Here is a 17,810-nt window from a genome sequence, read left to right as displayed (position 1 = left end):
ACAAACAGACCCGAACTATTTGAAACAGTTAACGCATAACAGGGAATCAGCGATCATAAAGCGGTTACTGCATCGATGATTTCAGCCGTAAATAGAAATATTAAAAAAAGGTAGAAAGATTTTTCTGTTTAGCAAAAGTGACAAAAGCAGATTTCAGAGTACCTGATGGCTCAACACAAAAGTTTTGTCTCAAGTACAGATAGTGTTGAGGATCAGTGAACAAAGTTCAAAACCATCGTACAATATGTGTTAGATGAGTATGTGGCAAGCAAGATCGTAAGAGATGGAAAAGAGCCACCGTGGTACAACAACCGAGTTAGATAACTGCTGCTGAAGCAAAGGGAACTTCACAGCAAACATAAACATAGCCAAAGCCTTGCAGACAAACAAAAATTACGCGAAGCGAAATTAGTGTGAGGAGGGCTATGCGAGAGGTGTTCAATGAATTCTAAAGTAAAGTTCTATGTACTGACTTGGCAGAAAATCCTAAGAAATTTTGGTCTAATGTCAAAGCGGTACGTGGATCAAAACAAAATGTCCAGACACTCTGTGACCAAAATAGTACTGAAACAGAGGATGACAAACTAAAGGCCGAAATACTAAATGTCTTTTTGCAAAGCTGTTTCACAGAGGAAGACTGCACTGTAGTTCATTCTCTAGATTGTCGAACAGATGACAAAATGGTAGATATCGAAATAGATGACAGAGGGATAGAGAAACAATTAAAATCGTTCAAAAGAGGAAAGGCCGCTGGACCTGATGGGATACCAGTTCGATTTTACACAGAGTACGCGAAGGAACTTGCCCCCCTTCTTGCAGCGGTGTACCGTAGGTCTCTAGAAGAGCATAGCGTTCCAAAGGATTGGAAAAGGGCACAGGTCATCCCCGTTTTCAAGAAGGGACGTCGAACAGATGTGCAGAACTATAGACCTATATCTCTAACGTCTATCAGTTGTAGAATTTTAGAACACGTATTATGTTCGAGTATAATGACTTTTCTGGAGACTAGAAATCTACTCTGTAGGAATCAGCATGGGTTTCGAAAAAGACGATCGTGTGAAACCCAGCTCGCGCTATTCGTCCACAAGACTCAGAGGGCCATGGACACGGGTTCACAGGTAGATGCCGTGTTTCTTGACTTCCGTAAGGCTTTCGATACAGTTCCCCACAGTCGTTTAATGAACAAAGTAAGAGAATGTGGACTATCAGACCAATTGTGTGATTGGATTGAGGAGTTCCTAGATAGCAGAACGCAGCATGTCATTCTCAATGGAGAGAAGTCTTCCGAAGTAAGAGTGATTTCAGGTGTGACGCAGGGCTGTGTCGTAGGACCGTTGCTATTCACAATATACATAAATGACCTTGTGGATGACATCGGAAGTTCACTGGGGCTTTTGCGGGTGATGCTGTGGTGTATCGAGAGGTTGTAACAATGGAAAATTGTCGTGAAATGCAGGAGGATCTGCAACGAATTGACGCATGGTGCAGGAAATGGCAATTGAATCTCAATGTAGACAAGTGTAATGTGCTGCGAATTCATAGAATGAAAGATCCATTATCATTTAGCTACAATATAGCAGGTCAGCAACTGGAAGCAGTTAATTCCATAAATTATTTGGGTGTACGCATTAGGAGTGATTTAAAATGGAATGATCATATAAAGTTGATCGTCGGTAAAGCAGATACCAGACAGAATCCTAAGAATCCTAAGGAAATGCAATCCGAAAACAAAGGAAGTAGGTTACAGTACGCTTGTTCGCCCACTGCTTGAATACTGCTCAGCAGTGTGGGATCCGTACCAGATAGGGTTGATGGAAGAGATGGAGAAGATCCAACGGAGAGCAGCGCGCTTCGTTACAGGATCATTTAGTAATCGCGGAAGCGTTACGGAGATGATAGATAAACTCCAGTGAAAGACTGCAGGAAAGACGCTCAGTAGCTCGGTACCCTTCGCCACACCCCATCAGGTGGCTTGCGGAGTATGGATGTAGATGTAGATGTCACAAGCCTGCTTCACTTTGAAACTGTAGAGGTTGCTCACCTTTCTTTCAATGTTTGCGATCACGTGTTGAACTAAATGTGAACGGTACTTTAAGACAAAGTTCTTAATTATCCCCATATCTAGTGGCCGAACAATTGAAGTACAGCTCGGAGGGAAGTGGCGTAGTTCAAAGTCCTTCAACGCTGGCATGCTGTTGTGCGCGCTACAATTATTCACCAGCAATGCAATTTTCTTATTATTCATTGACATCTCTTTAGCCTGCCGAGGAGAATCGAAGCATTTGAGATGTGGTGCTATAGACGAATGTTGAAAATTAGGTGGACTGATAAGGTAAGGAATGAGGAGGTTCTACGCAGAATCGGAGAGGAAAGGAATATGTGGAAAACACTGATAAGGAGAAGGGACAGGATGATAGGACATCTGCTAAGACATGAGGGTATGACTTCCATGGTACTAGAGGGAGCTGTAGAGGGCAAAAACTGTAGAGGAAGACAGAGATTGGAATACGTCAAGCAAATAATTGTGGACGTAGGTTGCAAGTGCTACTCTGAGATGAAGAAGTTAGCACAGGAAAGGAATTCGTGGCGGGCCGCATCAAACCAGTCAGTAGACTGATGACAAAAAAAAAAAGTTCTAGGGGACTGATGACCTCAGATGTTAAGTCCCATAGCGCTCAGAGCCATTTGAACCATCTGACATCTCTTTATCAAGCGAAAGCAGCCACTCACTAAAAAGAGTAGACTTCCTCCATGCTTTTCGATTTGCCTTGTGATTGACTGCAATAAAAGAAATTACTTTTACAACACGACTGTTGCATAACACTAGAGCTGAAGCTATACTGTATTGAATTGCCTTATAAATTGAAAGAAGGTAAAATAAAATGTATGTACCCCCTTACCTGGTAAGCTTCTTACATTTCTGAAGCACCGGGGGTTTGCTGATCGTCCGATCACGAGTGGTGTCAAGTTATGTGTCCCTGACTCGTTGCTTCTAAGAAGAACAGTTAGGCGTACCTTAGACTGCTTCCCTCCTTTACACTTTTCTCCTCTAAATGCCATCATCTTCTCTGGCATCAGTTGATAAAATAATCCCGTCTCATCTGCGTTGTACAAGTTTTCAGGACTGTATTTTTCTAACAGTTTACAGATAGTGTCTTTCCTTCAAAATTCTGCATCACCTAAAGGTGCTGATTTTTCTTCTCCTGAAATCAATTTAAAAATGATCCCATGCCTGTTCGTAATCTCTCCTATTTTGCAGTAGGTTGACTGGGGAAATTTTACAATCGTAGGTTTTAAGACATGAACCTATGCTCTGTTAGCCACACAAGAGCATTTTTGTTGATGACTGACAACAGTGTACTGAATGACATTACATCGGTATTTATTTCATTTGCAGACAACTAATTATACCTCCAAGAACATCTTCATCTACATCTACATAGATATTCCGCAAGCCACCGTATGGTTCGTGGTGGAGGGTACCCTGAACTACTACTTTTCATTTTCCCTCCTGTTCCACTCGCTAATAAAGCGAGGGAAAAACAACTGTTTGTTCGCCTCCGTATGAGCCATAATTTCCCGTATTTCACTTTCGTGGTCCTTACGTGCGATATATGTTGGCGGCAGTAGAATCGTTCGGCAGTCAGCTTAAAATGCCGCTTTTCTAAATTTTCGCAACAGTGTTTCTTGAAAAGAACGTCGCCTCCCTACCAGGGATTCCCATTTGAGTTCCCAGGCATCTCCTTACCAATTACGTGTTGCTCGAACCTACCGGTAACAAATCTAGCAGCTCGCCTCCATATTGCTTCCATGTCTTACTTGAGTCCGACCTGGTACGGATCCTAAACACTCGAGCAGTACTCAAGAATACGTCGCACCAGCGTCCTATAAGCGGTCTCCTCTACGGGCGAACCACTGTTACCTAAAATTCTCCCAATAAAACGAAGTCGACCACGTGCCTTCCCTACCACAGTTTTCACATGCTCGTTCCACCACATATCGCTTTATACCGTTACGCCTAGATATTTAAACGACTTGACTGTGTCAAACGGGACACTAGAAATACTGTATCCGAACATTAAAGGCTTGTTTTTCCTTCTCATCGTCATTAACTTACATTTTTCCACACTTTCTTTACGTCGTCTTTTATCTTCTTACAGTCACTCAACTTCGACACTTTACCGTACACCACTTCATCATCAGGAAACAACACCAGATTGCTGCACACCCTGTCTGCCAAATAATTTATGTATATAGAGAACAACAGCGGTCCTATCACTGTTCCGTGGAGCACTGCTGAAAATACTCTTGTCTTTGATGAACGCTCGCCCTCGAGAACAACACACTGTTTTCTATTATTTCAGAGGTCCTCTAGCAACTCACATATTTGTGAACTTATTCCATATGGTCGTACCTTCGTTAACAGCCTGCAATGGGCACCGTGTCGAATGCTTGCCGGAAATCTAGAAATATGGAATCTGCCTCTTGCCCTTGTAACGCCGGAAATGCATATCCTCCTATTTCCATCTATTGCACTATACATTTTTTTCCTTATTTTGTTACCTGAAGATATGACATTTCTCTGTCTTTATATATTGTAATTGTTTTACTATATATATATATATATATATATATATATATATATATATATATATATATATATATGCATTTATGTCGATGTATAATTGGTTTGTTTTGTAAATACTATTTGTATTTTTATGCTGGGTCTTGCCAAGGGAAAACTATGCTATCGAACGATTACATCGATAGGTCGTGTGGAGAACCAAAGTGTTTAGGATCTTCGGTATTGTTAACTCTGCCACATGGAGCGCGGGCAGAGAGAGAGAGAGAGAGAGAGAGAGAGAGAGAGTCTGGCTGGAGTAGGGCGGTGGAGCAGGTGTGTTGTGTGACGCTCCCACGAGTTGCCGCACTTTCGGGGTTTGGCAGCATGTAATTGCGTTCGACTTGCTATGATAGTTTCTGACACGGTGTCGCGGACGGGAAGCATGAGCTGGCGCACATCAAGAGCCCGTTTCGCCTGGTGACCGTGTCGATAAGAAGGCGCGCCAACATCGAGCTTCTGCAACAGCGACGACCGATCGCCGACTGCAAACTTTCAATCAACCAACAAGGAAGACTAAAAGCACGTAAAGTTTTAGCACTTTATGGCAGACCTCAGCTTTTCAAACTGTTGCATCACTAAATTACAGCAACTTACCATGAACCTTTGTTGCTCATTGTCCCAATTGCATTACCAAGCAGGGTCCCTTCCTTTTCCGAAATGAACCCGTGTCGTTGAAATTCAAACGCCAGCATTAAGGTAATATCATTCCATTTCACTGCTTTAATTTCAAAGTTCATAGCTGGCTACAATATTTACATTACACAAGCAGAAATTAAGAATGCGAGTTTTGTTACCATATTTTAGCTTACCTGTGACTGCAGCTCAGCTTGGTACGTACTAAATTTTTTACTATTGTTAATTGTTTAGAATCATTTAATTCAAGTTCAAAGTTAAATCTCTTATTTCTAAATTGCGTAGAATCAAGTAACTTTTGAAATGACTGTTGAGGTAGCCCAAGACTAACCATATTTTATTGAATTTCGTAGTGCTTCAGAAACAAAGTTCACTATTAATTTCAGTCACTAAATTAACTTTCAATTTTCCGGTTTTATTAATTCTTTTGCTAAATTAAGTCAGACTGTAGCGAAATTTATTACTTCTGACAAACATTCAGTTTTCACACAACACGTGTCAACCTTCAATTGCCACGCTTTTAGTGCTAATTATATATGCATTAATCTTTCATTTTCAGTTATTATAGTAGTTGTCCATAGGACTGGCGATCGTAATTTTCCCCAAATCTCAAATATCTAATTAACGCCAATTAATTGTTAACGTAACGACCGCACATTTACTTTCTTGATTAATTTTACCCTTTTCTCAAAATTAATTTCCACCAATTTCATTTGCATTTTTCCTTTTATTTAGATGTAACCCTTTCCTCCCTCTTTACCGACAAATTAACTTCTGTGACGATTGCTTTTCCCAAATTTCCATTAGGTGCACGCGGTTTAATTTTTCACTGTCATTAAGGTCGATAAGTGAACGGGGAAGTTACATCCTTCATCCATAGTTCTCAGTATACCATGTGAGAAAAAGGCAAGCCGAGTTTTGCACGAGCGATGCTTTCTAAAACCTTGCTGATTCGTGGACATAAGCTTCTCAGTCTCAAGAATAATATATTTAAACTGAGAATATGTTCACGCATTCTGCAGCAAACAGAAGTTAGGAATATTGGTCTGTAATTTTGCGGGTCAGTCTTTTTACCTTTCTTATATATTGGAGGCCCATGCGGCAAAAGCAAGCAAATAATATTTATTTTTCTCTGCGCAACACGTCAGATTCTGAACTGTGGACATATGGACCCAAAACTGTTAGTCCATACCGACAGGTGTAGTGCACTTAGTGGTTCAGTTACAAAGGTGGATGTGATGTGTTTGAGGGACGACTGTTAGTAGTAGAGAAAAAATAAATAACTCAGTGCAGTGGGTAGATATTAAGTTACCTAATGATCACAATATCTGCACTTATAGTCCCAACACCCTGTATTGGGTAAAGCAACGAGAGTCCCAGGTGCTTACAGACAGCCTTCGCTGCTGTTCTTTCGCCGCCAGATTGCTGCTCTTGCACCTGATAGTATGCTATCCGCAATCGGAGATTGTCGAAGGGGTTGCCCTGTCAGAAAGTGCCTAGGACATCGTCACCGCTTTTCTCTGTAAAGGTAAATTTTGAAAATTCGCACTAAAGGTTGGCGGGTGTCACCGAAGGTTTTGCCGAAATGGAGGTCATAGAGGGACCCTTTGCCGTTTTATTCACTCTTGTGTCAATGTCGCATCCCCCCTGTGATCACATTACAGGAGTGGCGGTGTGTGTGTAATGTTTCCCTCCGCCACTCGTAAGAAAACAGATTGATTTCAATGCTGGGCATCATGGTTCTGATCTCCATTGCAGAAGCGTCAAAAGAAAGGGTGGAACGTGCATAAGAGGGCGTGTGAAGACGTTTCCACCGTGTGACACGTCCATATCTTCAAGAGTACGATTGTGAAACCCGCCTTACGTGTCACATGAACATTTTAGCTGTGATAATTTTTTCGCAAGTGTCGACATATTGTTGTCTGAAGCGTCGTAGAGACCGAAGGTGACGTCGCAGAGGGCCACACTTGTATATCATTGTATAGGAAGGGTGTACGCACCTTTGTGCCAAATTTCCAACTTAAGCGTCACAGTGGGTAGGAATCATAAGGTTTCGAAAAAGTGATCCTTTAACTCTATTGTGCAGTGTAGAATGACAGAATCCGCTGAATGTATGAGTTGCTGCTGTGGTGAGTCTCCTACTTAAGCAGTGAGCGACCGATTTTTACCGAGTTCCTCAAATAGCCTACTGGGGGGGGGGGGGTTCACTTGTCTATAAGCCGGCGACACATTAACTAATATCGAAAGTACGAAGGTCGTTTTTTTTAAACAGTAGGGATGAACTGCCACAACTGATCCCTGAGAGGACCAGCACTAAACAAGCTAAAATGAAATACATCCACAAATGAATAGCTTCTGTTACCACCACTGTGCTGTATAAGAGGATACTGATAAAGTGATGACCCAAACATCAGAGGCGAAAATCCGATCAGATACCAATATTCCTACATTTATTTTGATGACTCATCTGCTTGGCTGGTAGCTTACTGACGTTCAGCTGCATTCCACTACTAGACTGTTATTAGATAACCAATGCAGCTATTTCATTGAGGCAGTTATGCTCAACCGAAACACTGAAGTACATAAAGTGATTCAAAATGTAATCATACTGAAAGGCAGCAGTGCTGTTGAGTAACTTATGCTAGTTCACCCAACATGAAAGCCAAACATAGAGTAACCGAAGTTCCATGCCCGGTTAACGGAAACTAACAACGAAATCAATTGTGAGAGTTAAACTCCAATAATTAAACAGCTGAATCGTTTATTCAACAACAGTGCATTCTGAGAGATTGGTGATGACACGAAGTGTGGTATGATGGAACCTCCATGGCTGTGCAGTCTCCATCGGCTTCTGTTTTCATCAATATCCACAGCTACTGTTTTTCGAGATTACCTCCAAAAACTCAGCTAGTAGTGGTATGGTCCAAACAGATGGCTGCCATTGTTGTGTTGAAAGAGGGCACTGAAGACACAGAAAAAGTCAGGTACGCAATGAGTATGCAGCAGTCGTGAAAACGTAAGACGAACATTTCCGCTAGCCCCGTATTTACTCAGACTTGGCATGGTTGTCATTTTTGGAACAACTGAGCTTGCAAGTACCAAATACGCATAATTAAACCCTAACTATTAGATCGGGTTGTAAAATTATTGAGCTTAATTGCCTTAATTTCTAGTCCAGTAGAAATGCTGATAGGCGCACAAACAATTTTAGTAGATCAAGCAGTCGCCGCTGGCGCTAAATTTCAATTGACACATGTAATAACAGAACGCGTAAGTGATTACTAGCTTATCATTAAGAAGTTTCGTTGATTAAAATAGGTCAGCAATCTATGAAGACTTAGGAGAGGCTAATTTAAATACAAGAGTGTCAGATTCAGTGCATACAGGCTTCACTGAACTTTGCACAACAGGAACTGACTGAACTTGACTGTCCCTTAGTACTCAATCTTTGCAATGAACTTAGCCAATGAATGTACAACTGGACCCCGACGTTGTTCATTGTGCCTGTTTTAAGATTCGTCTAAGAAGACTTTTACATATATCAGAACACAGAGCTATTATATTTTCAAGACAAGCATAGTGCCGGCCGGGGTGGCCGAACAGTTCTAGGCGCTACAGTTTGGAACAGCGCGACCGCTACGGTCGCATGTTCGAATCCTACCTCAGGCAGAGATGTGTGTGATGTCCTTAGGTTAGTTAGGTTTAAGTAGTTCTAAGATCTAGGGGACTGATGGCCTCAGAAGTTAAGTCCCATAGTGCTCAGAGCCATTTGAACCATTTTGAACGAGAATAGTAAACTTTTACACATCTATCGTTGAAATCATTTGATTTGTGGACTAAATATTTTTGAAATAATATTAATAGTACATTCTGTTTCTTTCTAGGGAGTCAGATTTTTATCTGAAATATGTAATTAATTAAGATATGTTTCTAGTAATAGTATGTATCTTTAGACACAGAAAAACTCTGGCAACGAGACAGTGACACTGACTTTTGTTGAGGTTTACGTTCTAAAATTTGAATCATGATGTAACAATATTTTTCAATACTAATACACTGAAGAGCCAAAGAAACTGATACACCTGCCTAATATCGTGTAGGGCTCCCGCGAGCACTCAAAAGTACCGTAACACGACGTGGCGTAACGTCGACTAATGTTTAAAGTAGTGCTGGAGGGAATTGACTGCACGGCTGTCCATGAATCTATCAGAGTACGACGGGGTGGAGATCTCTTCTGAACAGGACGTTGCAAGGCATCGCAGACACGCGCAGAAATGTTCATGTATGGAGAATTTGGTGGCCAGCGGAAGTGTTTAAACTCAGAAGAGTGTTCCTGGAGCCACTCTGTAGCAATTCTACACGCGTGGGGGTGTCGCATTGTCCTGCTGGAATTTCCCAAGTCAGTCGGAACGCCTAATGGACGTGAATGGATGCAGGTAAGCAGACAGAATGCTTATGCACGTGTCACCCGTCAGAGTCGTATCTAGACGTATCAGGTGTCTCACATCACTCCAACTACCCGCGCCCCACGCCATTACAGAGCCTCCATCAGCTTGAATAGTTCCCTGCTGACATGCAGGGTCCGTGTATTTATGAGTTCGTCTTCATACTCGTAAACGTTCATCCGCCCGATACAATTTGAAACGAGATTCGTCCGACCAGACAACGTGTTTACAGATATTGACTGTTCAACGTCGGTGTCGATGGGCCCAGGAGAGGCGTAAAGCTTTGTGTGGTGCTGTCATCAAGGGTACACAAGTGGCTATTAACCTCCGAAATTACAATGAAATGAACACCCTTAGCTGCTTACAGGCGTTGACGGACGTCAACGGGGACAGATGAAAATGTGTGCCCCGACCGGCACTCGAACCCGGGATCTCCTGCTTACATGGGAGACGCTCTATCCTTCTGAGCAACCAAGGACACAGAAGATGGCGCGACTGCAGGGATTTATCTCTGGCACGCCTCCCGCGAAACCCACGTTCTCAACGTATTGTCCCGCACTACATTCGTAGTGATGAATGGTTCGCACGCTGACACTTGTTGATGGCCCAGCATTGAAATCTGCACCAATTTGCGGAAGGGTTGCCTTCTGTCACGTTGAAAGATTCTCTTCAGCCGTCGTTGGTCCCGTTCTTACAGGATCTTTTTCCGGCCGCAGCGATGTCTGAGATTTGATGTTTTACCGGATTCCTGATATTCACGGTACACTCGTGAAATGGTCGTGTGGGAAAACTCCCACTTCATCATTACCTCGGAGATGATGTATCCCATCGCTCATGCGCCGACTGTATAACCACGTTGAAACTCACTTAAACCTTGATACCCTGCCATTGTAGCGCCAGTAACTGATCTACCAACTGTTCAAAAAAATGGTTGAAATGGCTCTGAGCACTATGGGACGTAACATCTCAGGTCATCAGTCCCCTAGAACTTATAACTACTTGAACCTAACTAACCTAAGGACATCACACACATCCATGCCCGAGGCAGGATTCGAACCGTAGCAGTGTGAGCGTGTGAACCATTCAACGAAAGATCATCGATTTGGGCTTTCGGAACCGAAGGCCCACTTGTGTGCCCTTGATGACTGCACGATATAGCCAACCTGGGTGGCTGAGCGGTTCTAGGCGCTGCAGTCTGGTACCGCGCGACCGCTACGGTCGCAGGTTCGATTCCTGTCTCGGGCATGTATGTGTGTGATGTCCTTAGGTTAGTTAAGTTTAAGTAGTTCTAAGTTCTAGGGGACTGATGACCTCAGAAGTTAAGTCCCATAGTGCTCAGAGCCATTTGAACCATTTTGAACTGCACGACATAAAGCATTACGCCTCGCTTGGGCCCATCAACACCGACGTTCGACTGTCAATAACTGGAAACATGTTGCCTGGGCGGACTGGGCGCGTTAAAAATTGTATCGACCGGATGGACGTGTGCAGGTATGGGGACAACCTCATGAATCCATTGACCCTGCATGTCAGCAGATGACTGTTAAAGCTGCTGGAGGCTCTGTAATGGCTTGGGGCGTGTGCAGTTGGAGTTATATGAGACCCCTGATACGTCTAGATACGACTCTGACAGGTGACACGTACGTAAGCGTCGTGTCTAATCAGCTCCGTCCATTCACGTCAATTGTGCGTTCTGACAGACTTCGGCAATTCCAGCAGGATAATGCGACACTCCACACGTCCAGAATTGCTACAGAGTGGCTCCAGGAACACTCTTCTAAGTTTAAACACTTCCGATGGCCACCAAACTCCCCAGATGTGAACCTTAGTGAGCATATCTGGGATGCCTTGCAACGTGTTGTTCAGAAGAGATCTCCACCGCATCGTACTCTTACTGATTTATTCATAGTCCTGCAGGATTCATCGTGTCTTCCCTCCGGCATTTCTTCAGAAATTAGTCGAATCCATGCCACGTCGTGTTGCGGCACTTCTGCGTGCTCGCGGTGGCCCTGCACCATATTAGGCACGTGTACCAGTTTCTTTGGCTCTTCAGTCAAGAGTGGAAGCATTTCCGAAACGGCTAAGTTTGTAAACTGTTCGCATGCCACCGTGGTTAACGTATACTATGCATCGCAAAATGGCACTATCCCAAACCAGCGCCAGGCAACTGTGGTGCACCATGGGACATAGATGACAGTGGCAACGATGACTGCATAGATGCGCACAGGCAAATAGACGTACAACTATTGCTCAAGTGCCCGCCCAGATGAACCAAGGGACTATCAACAGTGTCCCCTGAACGACTGTTCAGCGATCGGTGCTGCGTATGGGCATACGCAGCAGACTACTGGTTCATGCACCCGTGCTGACTGCTGTATATCGATGACGAAAGCAGAAATTTGCACGCCAGTACGGCAACTGGACGTCCACTGAGTGTTGACAGGTGGTCTTTTCAGATGAATCACGTTTTATGCTCCATCAGACAGATGACCGTTGGCGTGTACGACATGAACAGTCTGAAAGGAAACACCTGTCACCCAGGAGGGACTATTATTGTATGTCGAAAGACGGAATCTCGTCATTCTGGAAGGCACAACGAATCAACATAAGTACATGTATCTATCCTTGGGGACCATATTCACCCCTGCGTATGGTTTGTTTTTCCTCGGCACTATGGCATCTAACACCAAGACAGTGCAACATTTCACACAGGTTGTGGTGTACGTGCGTGATTCTGGGAACATTATGATTATTTTACCGCACTTCCCTGGCCACCACACTCACAGGATTTAAACCCAATCGAGAATCTGTGGAACCAGCTTGTTCAGGCTGTTCGCGCCATGGATCCTCAACCGAAAAAAATAGAGCGTCCACTGGGCTGCCGAACCGTACAATAACCCTGGGTACAATGTGGGCGGCGGTGGGGTGGGTGTACTGCTGTGGCCTGTTGCCCCACAGAGGGCTACGGCGGGATGAAGTCTCTCCGTCGTTTCTAGGCCCCCAGTTCAATACACAATACAGAACCCTTTACCATAACACAGCTATGTAGTATCCTCACGTTATTGTACATAGAATATGTATACAATGCAATTAAAAATTGTGATTATAGATGTAAGGTCACCTGCTATAGGTTTAAGGTACTAACGGAAAACAAACACTGCTATGTTTCCATACTAAAGGGGTTGGGGGATGGAGGGGTGACTAAAATCAAGCATCACCCTGTGCAGTACATCTGAGCAGGTGAAACACGCCATCTCCTGCTATAAGGGGTACTGTTCCACATGGTGGCAGCAGTACTGTTCATCAGACCTTTTTTGTGATAGTGGGTCTTTTTTAGAGGTGTACCTGCATGAATACAGTGCCTTGAGTCACGGAAATTGTAAATTTAGAGATTATCATTCTATTAGACCTTAGTTGTTTCTTACCCTGTCAGGAATTGCCTCCCTACGAACGACATAGTTGCCTATCACTAAGCATCTTGTACGTCTAACGCCCGCTGGTGTTTTTGTGCAGAAGCTGGAGGGCGAGACGGTGGACCCGCTGTCGGCGCTGCAGCACTCGGTGGGCAACGTGATGAACGCGCTCGTGTTCGGCCGCACCTACGCGGAGGACGACCCGGTGTGGCGCTGGCTGCAGCACCTGCAGGAGGAGGGCACCAGGCTCATCGGCGTCGCCGGGCCGCTCAACTTCCTGCCCTTCCTCAGGTAGCCTGCCGACGGCAGCTCTACGTCCAAGCTACTGAGCGACTCCAATTAATACCTTTCGCTCTGAACGGACGCGGAATAGTCATAAAGTTTTAATTATCACCACGAAAAAGTCGAGTTGTGATTACGAAACTAGGTGATGGACATTTTATACATGTTCACTTTCAATGGCACACATTTTTCCCAGCGATGAATGACTTGGCGGAGAGCTTGGTTGGCTGTTCAAGAAATGTCCTATCTTGAAACCACCCAGTCGTCATTGTGTAAATGCCTCGTCATGAATTGGTTTTCCGTCCGAGAAAAGAGGAAGAAGAAGCTGTGTGGCAGTACACGTATGGTGAGGCAGAATAGTGCATCCCAAAAATGGAGGAGGGGGTTTGCTTGTGCCCTCTGTAGAACGAGCAGGAGAGTTCTTCTGGAGGAAAAACACTGTTTTGGACAGATACACTCCTTAGGAGATTTTGGCAGTATTCCCCTGCCATGAATTGTCACATACGAGCTTAATCCGTTAGCATATGATTTATAGAGCGGGCTTCTAGAGACAATTTGGATAAGGAGCAAATTAAACCAAAAATATGGGGTACCTAAATCAGAAAAGAAGATGTGAGATACTCACACGGAATTAACATTAGGCCATTGAAATAGCACGGTCTGCCAACGTTCAGATAACACTTCTCCACGGAATTTCCGGTTAAAATAGATGCTGAGCAATCCAGAAAATGAAAAACAAGAATGAGTGGTTTTTAGGCAGTATGATGAAACACTACAAGTGCCGTTTATAGACCTAAAGAAGGTTAATAGCGTAAGAAACCTGAAAACCAACAAGCAAATTAACTTAAGCTAAAGTAAAGAAATGATGTCTCACCATATAATGATGGCTGTTTATATGGGTTTTGCATCCTATTTTACTTGTGCCCTTTTTCTTCTACGTATACATTTGTTCATGTAACGGCTGCAAACTCTGGCTTTAAAAAAGTACCGACGCTATTTCCTCGCCACTCCGGCGATCTCTATCGACACTTGCCCAACGTTAGTTTTCCCCAACACTTGGCCGTCTCTGCACCTCTATGCATTGGTACGAACTTCCTGCTGCAGGCACAGCCACAGTCACTACATGTGGCTTTTTCTGTTTCCACATATTTTGCAGCACTGGTGAGCCATCATTCCTTTGTTTAGCTAAAGTTAATTTCACTATAGTTTTTCAGGTTTCTTATACTATGACCCATTTTTAGGTCCATAAATGTGAGTGGCAGTGTTCCGTTATACGGCATACAACCACTAATTCTTGGTTTTCGTGAATTAATCAACATCCATTTTAACTGGCAATACTGAAGACAAGTGCCATACGAATGTTGAGAGACTGTGCTATTTCAATGGCATCATATTAAATTAGCTATGTGGGTATTTCACTGCCTCTTTTTCTGATACAAGTAGGTCTTCTCAACATTCTTTCTATTATTGATTTGCTGCGAGTCCTTATCGTACATTTTTACAGATTTTTTTTCTATGTGAAGTCGTGATTAGAATATCTCGACACCGGTCGTGTAAAACCTTGGAATAAAGGATTATCAACAGCTAATGCAGTTTTCCGGAAGCTCTTTAGAAGATTTTAAGTAAAAAATTGAAATTATGCGTAGCACCACACCATAGCAGCCCCAAAAAAAGCTGTCAGTATCCAATGACAGCTGAGTCTTATCCTTCCTCAGCGGTGGCGAATCAAAATTTCAAGTGCTTACTTTGCTTTGGGGTTGTGATGATACACTCAGCACTGATCCACAGTAACAAGGAGGCTAAGGAAGTCACCTGAATTGGCCTGACACCCTGAATTGAACCCTGGGAGCGGCGATCTTTGTCACTTTCAAAATGTCGTGCAAGACGTTGAAACTGATCCATGAATGATTTCCTCTTTTCTCGTATGTAAGGTGCTAGATTAAAATGAAGGTTAATTTCGGACCTTACATGAGAGTTTTATACATCGTAACGGGAAGGTGAATATGACACCTAATTTACTTCAGGGGGAAAGGAGCAGATTTGCCTATAAATATGAAAAGCAAAGAGATGAGACTCAATCGACAGTATTAACACACTGATCTACATCTCCATTTATACTCCGCAAGCCACCCAACGGTGTGTGGCGGAGGGCACTTTACGTGCCACTGTCATTACCTCCCTTTCCTGTTGCAGTCGCGTATGGTTCGCGGGAAGAGCGACTGCCGGAAAGCCTCCGTGCGCGCTCGAATCTCTCTAATTTTACATTCCTGATCTCCTCGGGAGGTATAAGTAGGGGGAAGCAATATATTCGATACCTCATCCAGAAACGAACCCTCTCGAAACCTGCCGAGCAAGCTACACCGCGATGCAGAGCGCCTCTCTTGCAGAGTCTGCCACTTGAGTTTGCTAAACATCTCCGTAACGCTATCACGGTTGAAACGTCCCCTTAGAAAAATTTATACAAGACTGTGCTTAAACTGACACACAATATTTTTTTTTGCGCAACGCAATCTGACTTTCAGAAATCCCTACAAAAGAATGGCCCTGGTTAACATTAACCTATACCTTTCACAAATCACTTACCTCACCAAAAATCTTCGTTACTCGAACTACTGCAATACAGCGAGAGCCACTACTGCCAGCTAAATAAAAGATTCAAACTACTGAAGACACTAACTACTGATAGGCATAGTTAGCAAATGAAAGATTTTAATAGAGAACAAACAATATATTTACCTTAATAATCATAATATATATGCCATCCAGTCTTACAAATTTCAAATCTCCTCCATTTCTCTCCCCACATCCACCACTGCTGGCGGCTCACCTCCTACTGCGCAACGCTACGCGCTGTTCACATCCAGCTGCCGCTGCCCAACACTACAATGGCAGACAACAATGCAAACTAGCTACAGACTGCACACAGCACAGCCAGTGATTTTCATACCGAGCGCTACGTAACGTTGCCGATAAGAAAACATAAACAGCCTACTTACACGGTTACCAAATAACCCTGTGACGAAACGCGCCGCTCTTCTTTGGATCTTCTCTATCTCCTCCGTCAACCCGATCTGGTACGGATGCCATACCGATGAGCAGTACTCAAGTATAGGTCGAACGAGTGTTTTGTAAGCCACCTCCTTTGTTGATGGACTACAATTTCTAAGGACTGGCTCGGCTCTGAGCACTATGGGACTTAACATCTGTGGTCATCAGTCCCCTAGAACTTAGAACTACTTAAACCTAACTAACCTAAGGTCATCACACACATCCATGCCCGAGGCAGGATTCGAACCTGCGACCGTAGCAGTCGCGCGGTTCCGGACTGAGCGCCTAGAATTTTCTAATGACTCTCCCAATGAATTTCAACCTGGCACCCGCCTTACAAACAATTAATTTTATATGATCATTCCACTTCAAATCGTTCTGTACGCATACTCCCAGATATTTTACAGAAGTAACTGCTACCAGTGTTTGTTCCGCTATCATATAATCATACAATAAAGGATCCTTCTTTCTATGTATTCGCAATACATTACATTTGTCTATGTTAAGGGTCAGTTGCCACTCCCTGCACCAAGTGCCTATCCGCTGCAGATCTTCCTGCATTTCGCTGCAATTTTATTATGCTGCAACTTCTCTGTATGCTACAGCATCATCCGCGAAAAGCCGTATGGAACTTCCGACACTATCTACTAGGTCATTTATATATATTGGGAAATGCATTTGTCCCATAACACTCCCCTGTGGCACGCGAGAGTTACTTTAACGTCTGTAGACGTCTCTCCATTGAGAACAACACGCTGTGTTCTGTTTACTAAAAACCCTTCAACCCAGCCACACAGCTGGTCTGATATTTCGTAGGCTCTTACTTTGTTTATCAGGCGACAGTACGGAACTGTATCAAACGCTTTCTGGAAGTCAAGGAAAATGGGAGCCTGTACCTAATATTTACTGGGTCTCATGAACAAATAAAGCGAGTTGGGTCTCACACTATCGCTGTTTCCGGAATCCATGTTGATTCCTGTAGAGTAGATTCTGGGTTTCCAGAAATGACATGATACGCGAGGAAAAAACATGTTCTAAAATTCTACAACAAATCGATATAGAGATATAGGCCTATAGTTTTGCGCATCTTCTCGACGACCCTTCTTGAAAACTGGAGCTACCTGTGCTCTGAGAGGTTTTGGCTGCGTTTAAATGTGCAGTGAAGCTCTTTGCTTTCGCAGTAGTTTTCTAACTTTGTTGTTGAACCACGGTGGGTTTTTCCCGTCCCTCACAGTTTTACTCGGCATATACCTGTCTAAAACGCATTTTACGATTGCCTTGAACTTTTTCCATAAACACTCAACAATGTCGGAACAGAAGTTTTCGTTGTGCTCTGTTAGGTAGTCTGAAATCTGCCTCTTATTA

At 43.5% G+C, this 17,810-nt stretch overlaps 1 protein-coding gene across 1 annotated transcript in view; it reads left to right on the top strand.

Moving 5' to 3' along the window:
* The window catches only part of LOC126162453 (cytochrome P450 306a1), a 421,350-nt gene that overhangs the window by 345,249 nt on the left and 58,291 nt on the right, over positions 1-17,810 (top strand). The window contains exon 4 of the mRNA XM_049918978.1: positions 13,216-13,406. Coding sequence (XP_049774935.1) covers positions 13,216-13,406 — 191 coding nt within the window. The remainder of the gene's footprint in view (positions 1-13,215; positions 13,407-17,810) is intronic.

The sequence above is a fragment of the Schistocerca cancellata genome, chromosome 1, assembly GCF_023864275.1.
Source record: "Schistocerca cancellata isolate TAMUIC-IGC-003103 chromosome 1, iqSchCanc2.1, whole genome shotgun sequence".
NCBI classification, from domain to species: domain Eukaryota; kingdom Metazoa; phylum Arthropoda; class Insecta; order Orthoptera; family Acrididae; genus Schistocerca; species Schistocerca cancellata.
Note: the sequence above shows the minus strand (reverse complement) of the source record. Positions and strands in the feature narration are given on the sequence as shown.